This window comes from Coregonus lavaretus, assembly GCF_964263955.1.
Source record: "Coregonus lavaretus genome assembly, chromosome: 30".
Classification (NCBI taxonomy): domain Eukaryota; kingdom Metazoa; phylum Chordata; class Actinopteri; order Salmoniformes; family Salmonidae; genus Coregonus; species Coregonus lavaretus.
Window position 1 is genome coordinate 36,067,350 of NC_140017.1, and position 22,547 is coordinate 36,089,896.

Consider the following 22,547-nt stretch of genomic DNA (forward strand, 5'->3'; position numbering starts at 1 on the left):
CAAATTCTGACAAACTCTGTTTTCCAGGTCTAAGAGAAGACTGCAGGGACTAGGTAAGCGAAGCATTTCAGGTGTTGACTACTGTGTGTGTGTGCGTGTTACCTGGTGACGTAGTCCAGTTTGTCATCGTGCGTGTTACCTGGTGACGTAGTCCAGTTTGTCATCGTGCATGTTGAGGTGGTGTGTGTGCGTGTTACCTGGTGACGTAGTCCAGTTTGTCATCGTGCGTGTTACCTGGTGACGTAGTCCAGTTTGTCATCGTGCGTGTTACCTGGTGACGTAGTCCAGTTTGTCATCGTGCGTGTTACCTGGTGACGTAGTCCAGTTTGTCATCGTGCATGTTGAGGTGCTGCTGCAGCTGTTCTGAACTCATGAAGCGTCGGTTGCACTCATAACACGGCCAGTTCTTCTCCTGCTCACGTAACACTGAAAACACAACGAGACCACAGTCAGGGGTCTACACTCATTATAAAACATGTTATACACTAAATTCTCCACTGGTGGCACTAGCACATGATTTGATTCGCACCAATTGTTTTATAATATCTTTTAGAATTGATAATAACCTGGCCTGCATTCCATAATGTCCCTGCATTCCATAATGTCCCTGCATTCCATAATGTCCCTGCATTCCATAATGTCCCTGCATTCCATACAGAACCAGGCTAATAATGACTAGCCATCTTTTAAATTAGCATGCCCTTGTGTTCTTATATTGATTTGGATAGATTTACTGTAACAGCAAAGAAACACAGTTCAATAAAGTTCAAATAAAGCGCAAAATGTATTTATTGCATATTTCAGTTCCATGTGTTCTTTTCTACAAAGTCCTCTAGAGGGCATAATTAGAAAATGTTTTACTTGATACCAAAACGACGGCAAAAAAATAATACAAAATAAGAAAAAAGGGTCCTCTGTAGCTCAGCTGGTAGAGCACGGCGCTTGTAACGCCAGGGTAGTGTGTTCGATCCCCGGGACCACCCATACGTAAACATTTATGCACACATGACTGTAAGTCACTTTGAATAAAAGCGTCTGCTAAATGGCATATTATATATATTATATAAAAAGGGGAAGACTGATTTCCCCCAGTTTTTATTTTTCTCCCAGTTTTTTCCAAATCACACATTTTAATAAATAATAATAATAATAATAATAATAATAATAATAATAATATGCCATTTAGCAGACGCTTTTATCCAAAGCGACTTACAGTCATGCGTGCATATTTTTTTTTTTTATGGGTGGGTGGTCCCGGGGATCGAACCCACTACCTTGGCGTTACAAGCGCCGTGCTCTACCAGCTGAGCTACAGAGGACCAACAAAAAAATATATATATATAATAATAATAATAATAATAAAAAATAAAAAAGTTTGGTTTGAGGTCTGGGTAAAATCTGAGAAATGTTAATTTATTTGTGTAGATACCCTTTCATTCAGCCAGACAGTTGTGTTTGGGTAGCGGCGTTTCTGTAGCACACTTGTGATAAAAGAGTTTTCAAAATAATTGGCCACTGGATTGATCATGATTCTTCCAGGTAGGCATAGCATAGCATGCCTTTCCATCTACCCCAGAAACGGTTAGGGTCTCATTAACGTCGCTAACGGCTACACAAAGTGGTAGACATCCAGGCCCTACGCACACAGCAGGGCTCGACATCCAGGTACATCAGGGTCCAGATCTTACAGGAAAGCGTATAATGCATCATTACAATAGCAGGTGATTTGGTCTTTCATTTGCGGGCTGAGCAAGTAGCCTATAGCCTACAGGGTTCGTACAGACATTGGCAAATGTCAAATTCAAAGACTTTGTCAAGCAGTTAATTATACATTTTCAAGGACCTACGTTTTATATTTAGTTGTTGTAATAGCCTATAGAAAGAAAAAAAAAACTCCCCCAAAATGTATGCAATAATACATTTTAATAGGCCTACCCAGCGGCATTACGCATCGAGGCTACCCAGCGGCATTACGCATCGAGGCTACCCAGCGGCATTACGCATCGAGGCTACCCAGCGGCATTACGCATCGAGGCTACCCAGCGGCATTACGCATCGAGGCTACCCAGCGGCATTACGCATCGAGGCTACCCAGCGGCATTACGCATCGAGGCTACCCAGCGGCATTACGCATCGAGGCTACCCAGCGGCATTACGCATCGAGGCTACCCAGCGGCATTACGCATCGAGGCTACCCAGCGGCATTACGCATCGAGGCTACCCAGCGGCATTACGCATCGAGGCTACCCAGCGGCATTACGCATCGAGGCTACCCAGCGGCATTACGCATCGAGGCTACCCAGCGGCATTACGCATCGAGGCTACCCAGCGGCATTACGCATCGAGGCTACCCAGCGGCATTACGCATCGAGGCTACCCAGCGGCATTACGCATCGAGGCTACCCAGCGGCATTACGCATCGAGGCTACCCAGCGGCATTACGCATCGAGGCTACCCAGCGGCATTACGCATCGAGGCTACCCAGCGGCATTACGCATCGAGGCTACCCAGCGGCATTACGCATCGAGGCTACCCAGCGGCATTACGCATCGAGGCTACCCAGCGGCATTACGCATCGAGGCTACCCAGCGGCATTACGCATCGAGGCTACCCAGCGGCATTACGCATCGAGGCTACCCAGCGGCATTACGCATCGAGGCTACCCAGCGGCATTACGCATCGAGGCTACCCAGCGGCATTACGCATCGAGGCTACCCAGCGGCATTACGCATCGAGGCTACCCAGCGGCATTATGCATCGAGGCTACCCAGCGGCATTACGCATCGAGGCTACCCAGCGGCATTACGCATCGAGGCTACCCAGCGGCATTACGCATCGAGGCTACCCAGCGGCATTACGCATCGAGGCTACCCAGCGGCATTACGCATCGAGGCTACCCAGCGGCATTACGCATCGAGGCTACCCAGCGGCATTACGCATCGAGGCTACCCAGCGGCATTACGCATCGAGGCTACCCAGCGGCATTACGCATCGAGGCTACCCAGCGGCATTACGCATCGACAATCTCAGCCTGCTCCCAACACAAACACACTAATGAAGTCTGTCCATGTGGTAGCTAGTCAGTCTCGCCATTTGAGATGTTGAAGAGTTGTCGAGGGGTTATTGTATCATGTTTTAAAATGAGAAAGTGACCAAAAACCGGGTTCCCTTTGTAATGGAACGCTTTGTATGGAAAACCAAGTTGAAGCCAACATTTGATGTTGTCTTACTCATAATAACCACACATGGTTTTACCGCAACAGACTAGCGCAACACCCTTCAACTGAAATGGTGGGAAAACAAACTGATCAGAAATGAAAATCACAGAATAATTATTTTGGAGCAGTAAAACTATTTTTTTAAAATCGGCTGCCAACGTCGATGACTATTGAAGAGCCTAGATGAAAGGAAATGGGGGTTTCCAAAACGTCCCCTGTAGGCTATGTCCTGGCACACACAGACGGGGCATTGCCGTGTCGTTGCTGCCTCTTCAGAAAGTTAGTTTCTTTTTTGGCAGTTGCACATTACTGTTTGACTAAAGCATGATACATTTTATTTTTAATAACGTGACCAGGTTAAAAAAAATATATAAAAAAAAAATAATAAAAACACTGACACCCTTGCGAGCAATTAAAAACGTGTCGCACTGCGAAGTCAAACGGTCGCAAATTCGACTGTTTTGGTCGCAGTATCGAAGCCTGGCACAGCAGATGAAACATTAGGATTTAAAATCAACCCTGCAGTAACTGAAACAAACAACCACAGTAGAGTAGAGAAATCAGGACCCATAGAAAACATCACTGCTATCATAGACAAGACTATCAAAGGAAACAGGATGCACCGGAGCTCAATTTGGAGTGTTATAGAAAAGAGGTGTGAATACTGTAAAAAATATATTTCTGTATTTCATTTTCAATAAATTTGCTACAATTTCTAAAACCATATTTTCACTTTGTCATTATGGGTGAGGAGTTATTCCACATTGTGCTGATTTCTCAAGGGGTATGAATACTTCCTGAAGGCACTGCAGTACTGACATACTCCACAGCACTGCAGAGACAACATTAGGATGGAGATCATCATCACTGCTATCATAGACAGGGCTACAGTTCCACAGCAATGAAGCATGGAGTCTCACCTTTCCTCTCCTCATCCGTGACATCATGGATCTTCTGATTGACAAACTCGGCATATGATGCTGCGTACCACACCTGGGGAAAAGAACAATACACAGTCAGGACAAACTCCAGCTCCTTATAATAATGTGCTCTGAGGGGTATCCCACGACGCAAGCTAGATCTACTCAGTTGTTTTCTACAGCTAACCGGCGTCAGTTAGCTTCCCATTCCAGCTCAGGCTTCATCCGTACGACGACGGTGGACATTGCTCGTCCGCCTGCTGCTAACTCTAGCAGGCTTGTAACCACCGCTCTAAATTAAAAATAAATTTAAAAAATCGGTAGCACTGGTGCTCCCAACTTTAAAAAGTTAGGAGCACCACACAAAATGTAGAAGCACCAGATGTTTTTTTTAGATACAGCCTATATTGGGCCTATATTGAATTCTAGCTACTTTTGAAGCACATGTTGTACCCTAGAAACTAATATGTGACACTGTAAAGACAGTTTATTATATAAAAGCTCAAATGTTGATACGAATACCTGTCATTGACATTACAAAGTCATTTGTGGAATATTCGTTTTCTACATTGTGTAAAATTTTCCTATTGAGATGAATTACATTGAAAATGGTACACTGTCTCTTTAAAAAAATATATATCAGGTTTGTGATGACAACATGCAAGAGATCTGTGATTCATTCATTGCTGTGATCGTTGATCTCCTGGAGAACATATCCCTTTTCCTTTCTGTCTGTTATGTACTGGTCAAGTTCCCAGGCTGTGAGTTAGCTAGCCAATAACTCGTGGCTCAGACTAAACAAAGTGTAAACAAATGGTTAATGACGTGCAATTAGTTTTGGAACGGCCCACGACACGTTTATGAATGTAAAATGGTCCTGGAAGATGAAAATGTTGCTCCGGTAATATGAGTCAGATAACAGAACCTGGTAGGGGGCTACAAAGCAAGCTGTTTTTTGCTATAGTAATGGTGTAACCATGACGCTGTCGAATCTGCACTCGCTTCTTTCTTTAGCACTCTCTGAAACAACGGTACAGCGAAGCCTTATCATTACAACAACTATTTTCATCTGGGAGATTGTTGTCCTAGTCACACAGTGCTCACAAAATAAAACTCCTGGTCGCACAGCTAAATATTTTGTTATTAAGCAGGTTAGTTCTGAAGGATTCGTTGCCATAGAAATGTACCTGGCTAAAAGGTGAGCCACCCCTCTATGTAGTATACCTCTCTGGAATATACCTGCTACGTAGAATACCTCTCTGGAATATACCTGCTACGTAGTATACCTCTCTGGAATATACCTGCTACGTAGAATACCTCTCTGGAATATACCTGCTACGTAGTATACCTTTCTGGAATAGACCTGCTACGTAGCATACCTCTCTGGAATAGACCTGCTACGTAGTATACCTCTCTGGAATAGACCTGCTACGTAGCATACCTCTCTGGAATATACCTGCTACGTAGTATGCCTCTCTGGAATAGACCTGCTACGTAGTATGCCTCTCTGGAATAGACCTGCCACGTAGCATACCTCTCTTAGCATACCTCTCTGGAATAGACCTGCCACGTAGCATACCTCTCTTAGCATACCTCTCTGGAATAGACCTGCCACGTAGCATACCTCTCTGGAATAGACCTGCCACGTAGCATACCTCTCTTAGCATACCTCTCTGGAATAGACCTGCCACGTAGCATACCTCTCTGGAATAGACCTGGTACGTAGCATACCTCTCTGGAGAGCAGTCAACCATGTGTGTTTTCATTAGAAACAGTGTGTTCCAGACATTGCAATCGGTGACTGACGACTGACTAATCTACAAATCACCTTGCATCAATAAATACTGATTCTAATAACTACAGATTCTAATAACTACTGATTCTAATAACTACAGATTCTAATAACTACAGATTCTAATAACTACAGATTCTAATAACTACAGATTCTAATAACTACAGATTATAATAACTACTGATTATAATAACTACTGATTATAATAACTACTGATTATAATTTGCAGATCAGTTAGCTCAGTCGGTGATGATCTCGGACACGGTTAGGTTAGATGAGGACACGGTTAGGTTAGATGAGGACACGGTTAGGTTAGATGAGGACACGGTTAGTATTTGCAGCCGTTCTTACAACCTACCTTGAGTTCCTGTTTGGGCTGGATGTTCTTGATGGTTGTGTAGAAGATTTCAGAGCCGTACTGATAGGCTACCAGGTTCTGTTCCAGGTGGTTCTGCGCGGGCCTAACAAACATCAGCCAATTACAGATGTCCTCGTCAGATAGGTCCACCCACATGTCATCCGACTTCTCCATGTCCTTGTCTGCATCCAGCATGCACAGCTACAGAGAGAGAGGAGAGAGAAATGAGTTAGAGACCATGCAAAGCTACAGAGAGAGAGGAGAGAGAGGAGAGAGAGGAGAGAGAAAGAGAGCTCAAAGACATTGCTCCTGCATTTTTCAACATGTTTTTACAAAACATATAGATTTAGAGTTAGATAAACTTCAATGTTTTGGCAGGGACATATACAGGATGCTACCCTCCACAGGGACATATACAGGATGCTACCCTCCACAGGGACATATACAGGATGCTACCCTCCACAGGGACATATACAGGAAGCTACCCTCCACAGGGACATATACAGGATGCTACCCTCCACAGGGACATATACAGGATGCTACCCTCCACAGGGACATATACAGGATGCTACCCTCCACAGGGACATATACAGGATGCTACCCTCCACAGGGGCGGCAGGTAGCTTAGTGGTTAAGAGCGTTGTGCCAGTAACCGAAAGGTTGCTGGTTCTAATCCCCGAGCCGACTAGGTTAAAGCTCTGTCGATGTGCCCTTGAGCAAGGCACTTAACCCTAATTGCTCCTGTAAGTCGCTCTGGATAAGAGCGTCTGCTAAATGACTAAAAATGTAAAATGTAAATATAACCTTCAATCCAAACCAAAAGTCCAAACCTACAACCTGATTTTGGATGGAATTACCTGGTAGGCTTCTACTACCAAGGATTACTATCCCAAGCTATACAGCAAATGCTCTGGCAAACAAACTGAAACTACCATCCAACCTGGAACTGAGTGGGTAATGTTTAGTCCGAAGCTATTTTTTACTTTTAAAAAACAAGAAGAAAAATACATTATAATGATATATTTTATTTTATAAGGACTGAATGCTAAGGCTACCAAGCTTGTTAGTACAAAGAGATACAACTTCAATTAGCACTGACGTGTGAAGTGAGAGGTGTCAAAGCCCTTGAGCCCAACAATGGCAGGAGAGTCGTACAGTCTACCCCAACCAAATGGAGAGGCCTTAGAAGCACCCCCCCCACTGTTCAGAGGTCATTAAAATACAGTACTCTCTGAATGTAAAGAATGATAAGACACGAAAAGAGTACAAAATGAAACTCCTTATGGGAAATCAGGAGACACTTTTTGCTGACTTTTATAAAAATGGGAACATAAGCAACCTTATCTTCCACACAGACCATCCCCTGGCATGGCACAGCGCTATATTAACACACTACCCCTCTGTTAAGAGGTGGGGTGTTAGCGATTGGAGGAAACTCAGGATACTAGACAGCAGTCCAGCACAACAACACCCCCTTAACTAGACCTGGAGAGCTGCAGGTAGAGAGAGACATGTCTGAACTCTGGACTGTGGTGAGACAACATCAACAGGAGCAGGAGCAGGAGAAGAACAGAGCACTAGAGGAGAGGATCATAGTGCTGGAGGAGAAGGTGAGAACGATGACGGGTGACAGAGAACAACCCATTAGAGAGCTGGCCACCCCCGCAGAGAAGCCAGCAGAACAGCCCACCTCAGACCCTGACCATAGCCTCGACATCACAGCCAGACAAACAAATGAAGAACCCCAAGCCCAGGGGATCCCACCCCCTCTGAGCACCCCCCCTGTCAGCCACCCTGATAGCCCTCCTGACGACCCCTCCACACCCACTGAGGACATACACAAGCCACAGATTGTACTCCTTATGGATTCAAACGGGAAATACATACAAGAAAACAAACACAGTGTCTAAACTCTGGTGTCCAAACACCCAGCGCGCCCTAGATCTTCTGTCTGAGGACCAACTAGGATCACCCAGCCACATAATAATATACACAGGCACAAACGACCTGAGAACACAGCAGGAAAGGGTGGCCACATCACTCAAGGGAGTGATAGAAAAAGCTTCTTCTACTTTCCCCAACGCACAAGTGGTTATCTCCACCCTGCTACCCACGAAAATACTTCCACCCTGCTACCATACTGCAGGTAAACGCAAGTATTTCCTGTGACTGTGCATCAAAACTAAACGTCTACCTGGCCCACCACTCCACCCTGGACGTGAACAGCCTTTACGACCAGGTCCACCTATACAAGGCAGCAGTGCCCACCTTCGCCCGGACCCTAAAGGATTTCGCCCTCAACCGCAGACCCAACACCTCAGGAACATTTGATCAGCAGACACCCCGCCCAAACCAGCGAGACACTCTCCAAGACCAGCGGAGATTGGAGTATCTGTCCCTAGGACCACTTTAAGCCGTACACTCCACAGAGCTGGGCTTTACGGAAGAGTGGCCAGAAAAAAGCCATTGCTTAAAGAAAAAAATAAGCAAACATGTTTGGTGTTTGCCAAAAGCCATGTGGGAGACTCCCCAAACATATGGAAGATGAGACTAAAATTGAGCTTTTTGGCCATCAAGGAAAACGCTATGTCTGGCGCAAACCCAACACCTCTCATCACCCCGAGAACAACATCCCCACAGTGAAGCATGGTGGTGGCAGCATCCTGCTGTGGGGATGTTTCTCCATCGGCAGCGACTGGGAAACTGGTCAGTATTGAAGGAATGATGGATGGCGCTAAATACAGGGAAATTATTTAGGGAAAGCTGTTTCAGTCTTCCAGAGATTTGAGACTGGGACGGAGGTTCACCTTCCAGCAGGACAATGACCCTAAGCATACTGCTAAAGCAACACTTGAGTGGTTTAAGGGGAAACATTTAAATGTCTTGGAATGGCCTAGTCAAAGCTTAGACCTCAATCCAAATGAGAATCTGTGGTATGACTTAAAGATTGCTGTACACCAGCGGAACCCATCCAACTTGAAGGAGCTGGAGCAGTTTTGCCTTGAAGAATGGGCAAAAATCCCAGTGGCTAGATGTGCCAAGCTTATAGAGACATACCCCAAGAGACTTGCAGCTGTAATTTCTGCAAAAGGTGTCTCTACAAAGTATTGACTTTGGGGGGGTGAATAGTTATGCACGCTCAAGTTCTGTTTTTCTTGTCTTATTTCTTGTTTGTTTCACACAAAAAAAATATTTTGCATCTTCAAAGTGGTAGGCATGTTGTGTAAATCAAATGATACAAACCCCCCAAAAATCAATTTTAATTCCAGATTGTAAGGCAACAAAATAGGAAAAATGCCAAGGGGGGTGAATACTTTCGCAAGCCACTGTAGGCAAGAACAGCACAGTATATAGTCAGGAACTAATATATAGTCAGGAACAACTACATTTGATCATTTCCCACAAGGGGACCATTTGATCATTTCCCACAAGGGGACCATTTGATCATTTCCCACAAGGGGACCATTTGATCATTTCCCACAAGGGGACCATTTGATCATTTCCCACAAGGGGACCATTTGATAATTTCCCACAAGGGGACCATTTCATCATTTCCCACAAGGGGACCATTTCATCATTTCCCACAAGGGGACCATTTGATCATTTCCCACAAGGGGACCATTTGATCATTTCCCACAAGGGGATCATTTGATCATTTCCCACAAGGGGACCATTTCATCATTTCCCACAAGGGGACCATTTCATCATTTCCCACAAGGGGACCATTTGATCATTTCCCACAAGGGAACCATTTGATAATTTCCCACAAGGGAACCATTTGATAAGACATTAAAGTATACAGGCTATAGCTGCACCTTATTATTATTATTATTCTAGAAAGCAAACAGAGAGGTTAACTTGCCTTGAGGTGGATGTAGTGGTCGTGAAGTTCTCCCTGTCTGACCAGGGGTCCCTCCACGGGGCCGAACTGGGTCCTCTTGGGGATGCGTCTCTTGGAGAAGACTCCCCCTAGGAAGCGGTCTATGTAGAGAATGAGGGGGAGGCTGGCACGGGCCCGGGAGACCACTGGACGGTTGGGGATGGGGTGGAGGGCACCGTGCTTCACACACACTGACGGGTTGGAGTTGTTACACTCCTCACACCCTGAGAGAGAGGAGGGAGAGAGGTTAGAAAGGAGAGAGAGGTTAGAAAGGAGAGAGAGGGAGGGAGAGAGGTTAGAAAGGAGAGAGAGGGAGGGAGAGAGGTTAGAAAGGAGAGAGAGAGGGAGAGAGGTTAGAAAGGAGAGAGGGAGGGAGAGAGGTTAGAAAGGAGAGAGAGGGAGGGAGAGAGGTTAGAAAGGAGAGAGAGGGAGGGAGAGAGGTTAGAAAGGAGAGAGAGGGAGGGAGAGAGGTTAGAAAGGAGAGAGAGGGATGGAGAGAGGGAGGGAGAGAGAGGGAGGGAGAGAGGTTAGAAAGGAGAGAGGGAGGGAGAGAGGTTAGAAAGGAGAGAGAGGGAGGGAGAGAGGTTAGAAAGGAGAGAGAGGGAGGGAGAGAGGTTAGAAAGGAGAGAGAGGGAGGGAGAGAGGTTAGAAAGGAGAGAGAGGGATGGAGAGAGGGAGGGAGAGAGAGGGAGGGAGAGAGGTTAGAAAGGAGAGAGAGGGAGGGAGAGAGGTTAGAAAGGAGAGAGAGGGAGGGAGAGAGGTTAGAAAGGAGAGAGAGGGATGGAGAGAGGTTAGAAAGGAGAGAGGGAGGGGGGAGAGGTTAGAAAGGAGAGAGGGGGAGGGAGAGAGGTTAGAAAGGAGAGAGGGAGGGAGAGAGGTTAGAAAGGAGAGAGAGAGGGAGGGAGAGAGGTTAGAAAGGAGAGAGAGGGATGGAGAGAGGGAGGGAGAGAGGTTAGAAAGGAGAGAGGGAGGGAGAGAGGTTAGAAAGGAGAGAGATGGAGGGAGAGAGGTTAGAAAGGAGAGAGAGGGAGGGGGGAGAGAGGTTAGAAAGGAGAGAGAGGGAGGGAGAGAGGTTAGAAAGGAGAGAGAGGGATGGAGAGAGGTTAGAAAGGAGAGAGCGGGATGGAGAGAGGTTAGAAAGGAGAGAGAGGGATGGAGAGAGGTTAGAAAGGAGAGAGAGGGAGGGGGGAGAGGTTAGAAAGGAGAGAGGGGGAGGGAGAGAGGTTAGAAAGGAGAGAGGGAGGGAGAGAGGTTAGAAAGGAGAGAGAGGGGGAGAGAGGTTAGAAAGGAGAGAGGGGGAGGGAGAGAGGGAGGGAGAGAGAGGGAGGGAGAGAGGTTAGAAAGGAGAGAGAGGGAGGGAGAGAGGTTAGAAAGGAGAGAGAGGGGGGAGAGAGGTTAGAAAGGATAGAGAGGGAGGGGGGAGAGAGGTTAGAAAGGAGAGAGAGGGAGGGAGAGAGGTTAGAAAGGAGAGAGAGGGAGGGGGGAGAGAGGTTAGAAAGGAGGGAGAGGGGGGAGAGAGGTTAGAAAGGAGAGAGAGGTTAGAAAGGAGAGAGGGGGAGGGAGAGAGGTTAGAAAGGAGGGAGAGGGAGGGGGGAGAGAGGTTAGAAAGGAGGGAGAGGGAGGGGGGAGAGAGGTTAGAAAGGAGAGAGGGAGGGAGAGAGGTTAGAAAGGAGAGAATGAAAGTATGTCAGTGAGGGTCCCAGAATCCCAGATGGAGTGGGTCCAAGACAGAGAGAGGCAGAAAACAGAGAGAGAATGGCTTCATTCTCATATTTAACTGTCAGTATTAACACAGAGCACTATTGGTCCTGTCCCTAGTAGACGCCCAGAAGGCCCCGTCACCAGGGAGGTAAAGACACTCACAGAGGTTGTGTGGTGTGAAGGACTGTGGCGCGCTAGGCTCCCAGTCATCTAGGTCCGAGTCCTCGTCGTCCTCATCATCCTCTTCGTCAGAGTCCTCAGTGGATGTGGCCCCCAGGGGGCTGGAGGAGGGGTCAACCATCCCAGACACAGACAGCTGACCCTGGGATGGAAAGAATAAAAGGTACTTATTAGGTGTTAACCCTGTTGAACACGCATGTATCCAAACAAATAGAAATGATGTACAGGCCCTGGTGAACTATAATGAGTCTACCCTTCTCTAGGTGTTCACTCCAACCCTGTTCCTGGAGACCTACCCTCCTGTAGGTTCACTCCAACCCTGTTCCTGGAGACCTACCCTCCTGTAGGTTCACTCCAACCCTGTTCCTGAAGACCTACCCTCCTGTAGGTTCACTCCAACCCTGTTCCTGGAGACCTACTCTCCTCTAGGTGTTCACTCCAACCCTGTTCCTGGAGACCTACCCTCCTGTAGGTTCACTCCAACCCTGTTCCTGAAGACCTACCCTCCTGTAGGTTCACTCCAACCCTGTTCCTGGAGACCTACCCTCCTGTAGGTTCACTCCAACCCTGTTCCTGAAGACCTACCCTCCTGTAGGTTCACTCCAACCCTGTTCCTGGAGACCTACCCTCCTGTAGGTTCACTCCAACCCTGTTCCTGGAGACCTACCCTTCTCTAGGTGTTCACTCCAACCCTGTTCCTGGAGACCTACCCTCCTGTAGGTGTTCACTCCAACCCTGTTCCTGGAGCGCCACCCTCCTGTAGGTCTCCAAGCACAGAATGGAATATGTTCCGGGATTCTTCAGATAGCGTTGAGGAGTATACCACCTCAGTCACCGGCTTCATCAATAAATGCATCGATGACGTCGTCCCCACAGTGACCGTACGTACATACCCCAACCAGAAGCCATGGATTACAGGCAACATCAGCACTGAGCTAAAGGGTAGAGCTAGCGCTTTTAAGGAGCGGGACTCTAACCCGGACGCTCATAAGAAATCCTGCTATGCCCTTCGACGAACCATCAAACAGGCAAAGAGTCAATACAGGACTAAGATCGAATCGTACTACACCGGCTCTGACGCTGGTCGGATGTGGCAGGGCTTGCAAACTATTACAGACTACAAAGGGAAGCGCAGCCGCGAGCTGCCCAGTGACACAAGCCTACCAGATGAGCTAAAACCCTTCTATGCTCGCTTCGAGGCAAGCAACACTGAAGCATGCATGAGAGCATCAGCTGTTCCAGATGACTATGTGATCACGCTCTCCGTAACCGATGTGAGTAAGACTTTAAAGCAGTTCAACATTCACAAGGCAGCAGGGCCAGACGGATTACCAGGACGTGTACTCGGAGCATGCGCTGACCAACTGGCAAGTGTCTTCACTGACATTTTCAACCTGTCCCTGACTGAGTCCGTAATACCAACATGGTTCATCACTAAGCTAAGGACCCTGGGATTAAACACCTCCCTCTGCAACTGGATCCTGGACATCCTGACGGGCCGCCCCCAGGTGGTAAGGGTAGGTAACAACACATGATCCTCAACACGGGGGCCCCTCAGGGGTGTGTGCTCAGTCCCCTCCTGTACTCCCTGTTCACCCATGACTGCATGGCCAGGCACGACTCCAACACCATTATTAAGTTTGCCGACGACACAACAGTTGTAAGCCTGATCACCGACAATGATGAGACAGCCTATAGGGAGGAGGTCAGAGACCTGGAAGTGTGGTGCCAGGATAACAACCTCTCCCTCAACGTGATCAAGACAAAGGAGATGGATTGTGTACAACAGGAAAAAGATGAGGACTGAGCACACCCCCATTCTCATCGACGGGGCTGTAGTGGAGCAGGTTGAGAGCTTCAAGTTCCTTGGTGTCCACATAACCAACAAACTAACTAACATGGTCCAAGGACACCAAGACAGTCGTGAAGAGGCCACGACAAAGCCTATTCCCCCGCTGGAGACTGAAAATATTTGGCATGGGTCCTCAGATCCTCAAAAGGTTCTACAGCTGCACCATCGAGAGCATCCTGACTGGTTGCATCACTGCCTGGTATGGCAACTGCTCGGCCTCCGACCGCAAGGCACTGCAGAGGGTAGTGAGTACGATCCAGTACATCACTGGGGCCAAGCTTCCTGCCATCCAGGACCTCTATACCAGGCAGTGTCAGAGGAAGGCCCTAAAAAATTGTCAAATACTCCAGCCACCCTAGTTATAGACTGTTCTCTCTGCTACTGCCCGGCAAGCGATACCAGAGCGCCAAGTCTAGGTCCAAAAGGCTTCTTAACAGCTTCTACCCCCAAGCCATAAGACTCCTGAACAGCTAATCATGGCTACCCAGACTACCCCCCCCCCTATACACTGCTGTAACTCTCTGTTTATTATCTATGCACAGTCACTTTAACTATACCTACATGTACAGTACCGGTCAAGAGTCTGGACACACCTCCTCATTCCAGGGTTTTTCTTTATTTTTACTATTTCTACATTGTAGAATAATAGTGAAGACATCACAACTGTGAAATAACACATATGGAATCATGTAGTAACCAAAAAAGGTGTTCTAAAACTTTTGACTGGTACTGTATATATCACCTCAATTACCTGGACTAACCGGTGTCCCCGTACATTGACTCTGTACTGGTACCCCCTGTATATAGCCTCACTACTGTTTTTTTTACTGTTATTTTACTGCTTATCTATTGTTTACTTAACACTTATTTTTCTTTCAATTGCATTGTTGGTTAAGGGCTTGTAAGTATGCATTTCACTGTAAGGTCTACACCTGTTGTATTCGGCGCATGTGAAAAATAACATTTGATTTGTTTTGATCAGAAACAAGATTATCTGGTCTGATGAAACCAAGATTGAACTCTTTGGCATGAATGCCAAGCATCACGTCTGGAGGAAACCTGGCACCATCCCTACGGTGAAGCATGGTGGTGGCAGCATCATGCTGTGGGGATGTTTTTCAGCGGCAGGGACTGGGAGACTAGTCAGGATCAAGGGAAAGATGAACGGAGCAAAGTACAGAGAGATCCTTGATGAAAACCTGCTCCAGAGCGCTCAGGACCTCAGACTGGGGCGAAGGTTCACCTTCCAACAAGACAACGACCCTAAACACACAGCCAAGACAACGCAGGAGTGGCTTCGGGACAAGTCTCTGAATGTCCTTGAGTGGCCCAGCCAGAGCCCGGACTTGAACCCGATCTAACATCTCTGGAGAGACCTGAAAATAGCTGTGCAGCGACGCTCCCCATCCAACCTGACAGAGCTTGAGAGGATCTGCAGAGAAGAATGGGAGAAACTCCCCAAATACAGGTGTGCCAAGCTTGTAGCGTCATACCCAAGAAGACTCGAGGCTATAATCGCTGCCAAAGGTGCTTTAACAAAGTACTGAGTAAAGGGTCTGAATACTTATGTAAATGTAATATTTCCGTTTTTTATTTTTAATACATTTACAAACATTTCTACAAACCTGTTTTTGCTTTGTCGTTATGGGGTATTGTGTGTAGTTTGATGAGGGGGAAAAACGATTTAATCCATTTTAGAATAAGGCTGTAACGTAAAGAATGTGGAAAAAGTCAAGGGGTCTGAATACTTTCCGAATGCACTGTATAGTCAGGAACATATACGTATATATGGTATACCGCCAAAGCCTATTGCACGCCTACTTGTCCAGTCTGAGAGACAGAGAGAAGAGACAGGAGAATGAGCGATGGAGAGGGACAGAGAGAAGAGCGAAGAATGAGCGATGGAGAGGGACAGAGAGAAGAGACAGGAGAATGAGCGATGGAGAGGGACAGAGAGAAGAGACAGGAGAATGAGCGATGGAGAGGGACAGAGAGAAGAGACAGGAGAATGAGCGATGGAGAGGGACAGAGAGAAGAGACAGGAGAATGAGCGATGGAGAGGGACAGAGAGAAGAGACAGGAGAATGAGCGATGGAGAGGGACAGAGAGAAGAGACAGGAGAATGAGCGATGGAGAGGGACAGAGAGAAGAGACAGGAGAATGAGCGATGGAGAGGGACAGAGAGAAGAGACAGGAGAATGAGCGATGGAGAGGGACAGAGAGAAGAGACAGGAGAATGAGCGATGGAGAGGGACAGAGAGAAGAGACAGGAGAATGAGCGATGGAGAGGGACAGAGAGAAGAGACAGGAGAATGAGCGATGGAGACGGACAGAGTGAAGAGACAGGAGAATGAGCGATGGAGAGGGACAGAGAGAAGAGACAGGAGAATGAGCGATGGAGAGGGACAGAGAGAAGAGACAGGAGAATGAGCGATGGAGAGGGACAGAGAGAAGAGACAGGAGAATGAGCGATGGAGACGGACAGAGTGAAGAGACAGGAGAATGAGCGATGGAGAGGGACAGAGAGAAGAGACAGGAGAATGAGCGATGGAGAGGGACAGAGAGAAGAGACAGGAGAATGAGCGATGGAGAGGGACAGAGAGAAGAGACAGGAGAATGAGCGATGGAGAGGGACAGAGAGAAGAGACAGGAGAATGAGCGATGGAGAGGGACAGAGAGAAGAGACAGGAGAATGAGCGATGGAGAGGGACAGAGAGAAGAGACAGGAGAATGAGCGATGGAGAGGGACAGAGAGAAGAGACAGGAGAATGAGCGATGGAGAGGGACAGAGAGAAGAGACAGGAGAATGAGCGATGGAGAGGGACAGAGAGAAGAGACAGGAGAATGAGCGATGGAGAGGGACAGAGAGAAGAGACAGGAGAATGAGCGATGGAGAGGGACAGAGAGAAGAGACAGGAGAATGAGCGATGGAGAGGGACAGAGAGAAGAGACAGGAGAATGAGCGATGGAGAGGGACAGAGAGAAGAGACAGGAGAATGAGCGATGGAGAGGGACAGAGAGAAGAGACAGGAGAATGAGCGATGGAGAGGGACAGAGAGAAGAGACAGGAGAATGAGCGATGGAGAGGGACAGAGAGAAGAGACAGGAGAATGAGCGATGGAGAGGGACAGAGAGAAGAGACAGGAGAATGAGCGATGGAGAGGGACAGAGAGAAGAGACAGGAGAATGAGCGATGGAGAGGGACAGAGAGAAGAGACAGGAGAATGAGCGATGGAGAGGGACAGAGAGAAGAGACAGGAGAATGAGCGATGGAGAGGGACAGAGAGAAGAGACAGGAGAATGAGCGATGGAGAGGGACAGAGAGAAGAGACAGGAGAATGAGCGATGGAGAGGGACAGAGAGAAGAGACAGGAGAATGAGCGATGGAGAGGGACAGAGAGAAGAGACAGGAGAATGAGCGATGGAGAGGGACAGAGAGAAGAGACAGGAGAATGAGCGATGGAGAGGGACAGAGAGAAGAGACAGGAGAATGAGCGATGGAGAGGGACAGAGAGAAGAGACAGGAGAATGAGCGATGGAGAGGGACAGAGAGAAGAGACAGGAGAATGAGCGATGGAGAGGGACAGAGAGAAGAGACAGGAGAATGAGCGATGGAGAGGGACAGAGAGAAGAGACAGGAGAATGAGCGATGGAGAGGGACAGAGAGAAGAGACAGGAGAATGAGCGATGGAGAGGGACAGAGAGAAGAGACAGGAGAATGAGCGATGGAGAGGGACAGAGAGAAGAGACAGGAGAATGAGCGATGGAGAGGGACAGAGAGAAGAGACAGGAGAATGAGCGATGGAGAGGGACAGAGAGAAGAGACAGGAGAATGAGCGATGGAGAGGGACAGAGAGAAGAGACAGGAGAATGAGCGATGGAGAGGGACAGAGAGAAGAGACAGGAGAATGAGCGATGGAGAGGGACAGAGAGAAGAGACAGGAGAATGAGCGATGGAGAGGGACAGAGAGAAGAGACAGGAGAATGAGCGATGGAGAGGGACAGAGAGAAGAGACAGGAGAATGAGCGATGGAGAGGGACAGAGAGAAGAGACAGGAGAATGAGCGATGGAGAGGGACAGAGAGAAGAGACAGGAGAATGAGCGATGGAGAGGGACAGAGAGAAGAGACAGGAGAATGAGCGATGGAGAGGGACAGAGAGAAGAGACAGGAGAATGAGCGATGGAGAGGGACAGAGAGAAGAGACAGGAGAATGAGCGATGGAGAGGGACAGAGAGCAGAGACAGGAGAATGAGCGATGGAGAGGGACAGAGAGAAGAGACAGGAGAATGAGCGATGGAGAGGGACAGAGAGAAGAGACAGGAGAATGAGCGATGGAGAGGGACAGAGAGAAGAGACAGGAGAATGAGCGATGGAGAGGGACAGAGAGCAGCTGCTTCAAGAGGTATCTCTACCTGAAAATACATGATCTAACTGACTGATAGTTGGTATTCAGCAGTCATAAAAGTCTGCCTTATTTACTTTGAAGAACCACTAAAATAGTGATTTTGTCAGACATCATAGGCAGCAACTCTTCAGAGATGAGATGACTTGGAATAAAAATAATAATATACTCAAAAACTGAAATGTTTTATTAAAGTAAAGTCATGTGAATAAATGATGGTAAATAAGTGATAAGCAGTAATGGACAGTCACTACCACCATGGGACTTTTATTAATAGTTTTATTCTGTGTTGTTAAAGCACTTAACCCACATCATTTTTTAAAACATTAAATGCACTATCGAACTGAAACCGAACCGACCTCAAAAAGCACTAAATCGTTCAGCACTACCGACTCCTCACCTGTGTAACTGGCTCCAGGAGGGCCTGTGGGGCCTCGGCCACGTTACTGAGGACATGAAGGTTGGCAGCGTTCATGTTCTGGCCACTGGGCAACAACACTGTCACCTGGTGGCAAGAGAGAGAATAACACGCAACATTTCTACTTAGGACCCAGAGTTCCACTTGACCTGACAGAGAAATAACTGAGTACCAGAGTTTTTTTCCCCCCTGGTCAAGTTATGTACGATAACAATATGATAAAACTTGTATTGTCCATTTGCATTAAAATTCATTATTTTATTTTTAATACAAGTCCATGAAAAAGAATAGTGTAAATAAAACGTACCTGTTGCGTAGTACCATCCTGTTGAATGTAGGCCACCTGAGGCTGGTCAGAAAACACACCCTGGAAAACCACAGGTCAATACACATAGAATAGAACAGTTCTTATAAGTACGTGAGAATAAAGTACAACGGAAATGTCCTGTAAAAGGCCCCGTGTTCCTCACCGCTGATCCGTCGGCCGGGTGGATGTAGACCAGCGTGTGTTCTGCAGACTCCACAGATGTGTAGGAGTTACCGTCTGCTGTGTAGACCACCTGCTGCCCTCTGTCCTGCTGTTCTCCACTGTACACTATCTGGGCTACTGTACCCCCCTCAAAATGCACCTGCAACACACAGAGACAGAGACAGACACAGAGAGAGACACAGAGAGAGAGAGACACAGAATGTAATCGTGAACTAGGGCTATTCATGATTTTAAAATGTCCCATTGTTTCAATGAGTTTCGATGAAGATCCTGAATTAAACTGAATGGACCCTCCTAACAATGCAAGACAGACCTGAGTTTCCCCTAGATACAGATCTAGGATAAGCTTCTCCTGCCCCAATCCTGACCTTAAAGGGATACTTTGGGATGTTGGCAATGAGGCCCTTAATCTATTTACCCAGAGTCAGATGAACTCCATTTTTATGTCTCTGCGTGCAGTTTGAAGGAAGTTGTGCACGATAGCAGATACCCATAGACTTCCAGTCATTGTGCTAACGCTAGTTAGCATTGGGCTCACAAAACTACCTCCAACTTCCTTCTTACTGAACACAGATAAATAAAAATGGTATCCACCAGTTCATCTGACTCCGGGGAGGTAGATAAAGGGCCTCATTACCAACATCCCAAAGTATCCCTTTAACCATTAGTGAGGGAAATGCAAAACTGGCCCAAGATCTGCATCTAGGGGCAACTTCGCCCTACTTGTAAGACATGAGTGAGTACAGAAGGGGTGTCAAACTCATTCCACAGATGGCAGAGTGTTTGCAGGTTTTTCCTTTCAAGTAAGACAACCAGGTGAGGGTAGTTCCTTACTAATTAGTGACCTTAATTCATCAATCAGGTAGAAGGGTGGGACGACAATGAGTTGGACACATGTGGAGTACAGTTACAGTATCAGTCACCTGAGTGGCATTCCCTGATTCGCTGTTTCCTGCCTGGCTCCACACAGGGGATGTTTCCTGCTTGGTCTCCATGGCTGCAGCCGGATCCCGTTACCACGGTCACCACCTGATCACACCAACCGCAGCTGCTGGCAGCTCCAGGATGAGTTAGAATGTACTGATGATCACATGACAACCACAGCACATAGAGTTAGGATGTACTGATGATCACATGACAACCACAGCACATAGAGTTAGGATGTACTGATGATCACATGACAACCACAGCACATAGAGTTAGGATGCACACTGATGACAACCACAGCAAAGAGAATACATGGTTTAAAAACTCTGTGATGACAGGGCTGTAAGTTAATGTGGGAAATATTTCTTTTTTTTTTATATTTACTGTATCTTAGGCCTATTTTTTTTGTATTTGTTTTTACAAATAGACCATTTCTAATGTGGAAATGAGATGGTAATATTGTTTACAAAGCACATCAGAGTACAAAATGCATTGACGCAAATACATTGTGTATAACTGTCTGGCATGCTGTTTGTTGATTAGCTACAGTAACTATATTACTGTGGTTACAAATGTATGAATAGTTTGTTCTCTCCATCAGAAATGCATTCAGAGCAACACAATTATCTTTCTGATGTTTCATTTATGAACGGGCATTGATTGCATTATCATAGCACCTGACCAGTTACGTAGAATAGTCTAGCGAGAGGATGGAGATTTGTATTTCAGCTGGTGCGTGTTGGACTGCGCCCTTTAGTACAATGGGGGCGACGTATGTTAGCTAGCTTAGCTTGTATTGCTAACAATGTAGCTATCAGTCACACATGTTGCAGAGGGTAAGATCGTGACATTCATATTTGGGATGGTGAGCTTGCTAACTACCATTCCATTGACAGGGCTAAATAACCCAAATAAACCAGCATGCCGGGTTTTTATCGCAAAGAACAGTCAAACTAACCACTCTACCGGGGGTAGGACAGAAACGCCGCCGAATGAGCACCGGCGAGCGCGCGAGGAAAATGGAGTCAAAACTGGACCCTTTTGCATCGATAACGCGCAATGTGTGACATGGTGTTATTTTTCTAGTTTAAACACATATCGCCCGTATCGTGTATATTCGGTGTATTTCCCCCCTGCTCTGACCCCTCAGGTTGTCGGTTCCAACCGGACCATACCACAAAAATCAGCGCTGCAGAAACCCGGGCATTTACTGCGCCTCGGCCCCCGCATTATCACATTTAACGCCAATGTATGGCCGACCTTGAAAATGTACATCGCAAATCGGATCCATAACATTAGTAATGCTGTGCTGTATTTGTCAAATGGTCTATAAATTGACGGGGGCCCAAATATTTGGGCTAGACCCACCCGTCCCCCCTTCTAGTTGAGCCGAGCCTGGAGCCGCCGGAGAACAAGGAAGAAGAGGCTCCATTTTGGGTGGGACTAAACAACAACAACCACATTTGAAGCGACCAAACGAAAATCTGTATATTTCTATCGATATAAATGTGTTACCCGGTAGCGAGATTTTGATTGATACTTACAAGGAAGTCATCTAGAAATTGAACTTTTTGGAATGAAGCAGAAATTCTCTCGAGTTTTGCTATATTTAATGAAAACGTTGAAGTTGTTCTTACCTCAGAATGGTAGCTGCAGAGGTGGCTGCATTGCATATATTACCATATTCTTCCTAGCAACTCGTTGAGGCCTGTGTGGCGATTGGTGGAATATTATTGAGTGACAAAATTAAAACCAAATATATCTCTTTCACGACACCGTTATGTAAAATCTTACTTGAAAAATTACTTGATATATGTTTTAATGACACGTGTATAAGTACAGTGAAAAGCCTTGATATATGGTATTGGTGGGTAGCAGATTTCTATCAACGTTCACTCGAATATTTATATTAAATGTATGCATACCAAGGGCCCATGAATTTCGACCAATCAAAAATATATAACGGATCAAAGCTACCCAATTCAAATGTAGCCTACGTTTTTATCAAATGAATCACTTACAGTAGCTTATATGAGAAGGGTGCAATTCGGGGCGTTCCTGCATTTGCAAGAACCCCTCTTTATACTTCTATTTGTAAATTTTTATGCTTGGGGAGGCGGGAGGCGGGGGCGCTCCAGTGCGGTAGGTGGCGGTAACGCACAGTAACGTTGGATGCCAGCCGCCGATAAACCCTACAGAAGAAGGGGCGGGGCAGTGTTGCCATTTTCTCGGTTTTCCGGCTAAATTGGGCTACTTGGAAAACAATGTCGCGGGTAAAAATGTATTGGTTGCGGGGTTTTGGCCTATATCGAAATTGCACCGCGGCCGCCATGGCATTTCTCTTTTAAAAAATATATATATATTTCACTGTGACCTGCTTTCTGACTGTCAGGCAGTGAGGAGGCTG

The 22,547-nt window shown here is 46.8% G+C and overlaps 1 protein-coding gene across 1 annotated transcript in view; it reads right to left on the bottom strand.

The window, feature by feature from the left end:
- Positions 1 to 21,801, bottom strand: part of prdm10 (PR domain containing 10) — a 50,788-nt gene extending 28,987 nt beyond the window's left edge. Inside the window, exons 1-10 of the mRNA XM_084148336.1 lie at positions 21,778 to 21,801; positions 20,137 to 20,293; positions 19,194 to 19,352; positions 19,031 to 19,090; positions 18,706 to 18,810; positions 12,032 to 12,191; positions 10,151 to 10,392; positions 6,289 to 6,489; positions 4,139 to 4,211; positions 309 to 426 (exon numbers count right to left, since the gene is read on the bottom strand). Of these exons, the coding sequence (XP_084004462.1) occupies positions 309 to 426; positions 4,139 to 4,211; positions 6,289 to 6,489; positions 10,151 to 10,392; positions 12,032 to 12,191; positions 18,706 to 18,810; positions 19,031 to 19,090; positions 19,194 to 19,352; positions 20,137 to 20,208 (1,190 nt within the window). The 5' untranslated portion in view covers positions 20,209 to 20,293; positions 21,778 to 21,801. The remainder of the gene's footprint in view (positions 1 to 308; positions 427 to 4,138; positions 4,212 to 6,288; positions 6,490 to 10,150; positions 10,393 to 12,031; positions 12,192 to 18,705; positions 18,811 to 19,030; positions 19,091 to 19,193; positions 19,353 to 20,136; positions 20,294 to 21,777) is intronic.
- Positions 21,802 to 22,547: the final 746 nt, after the last annotated feature.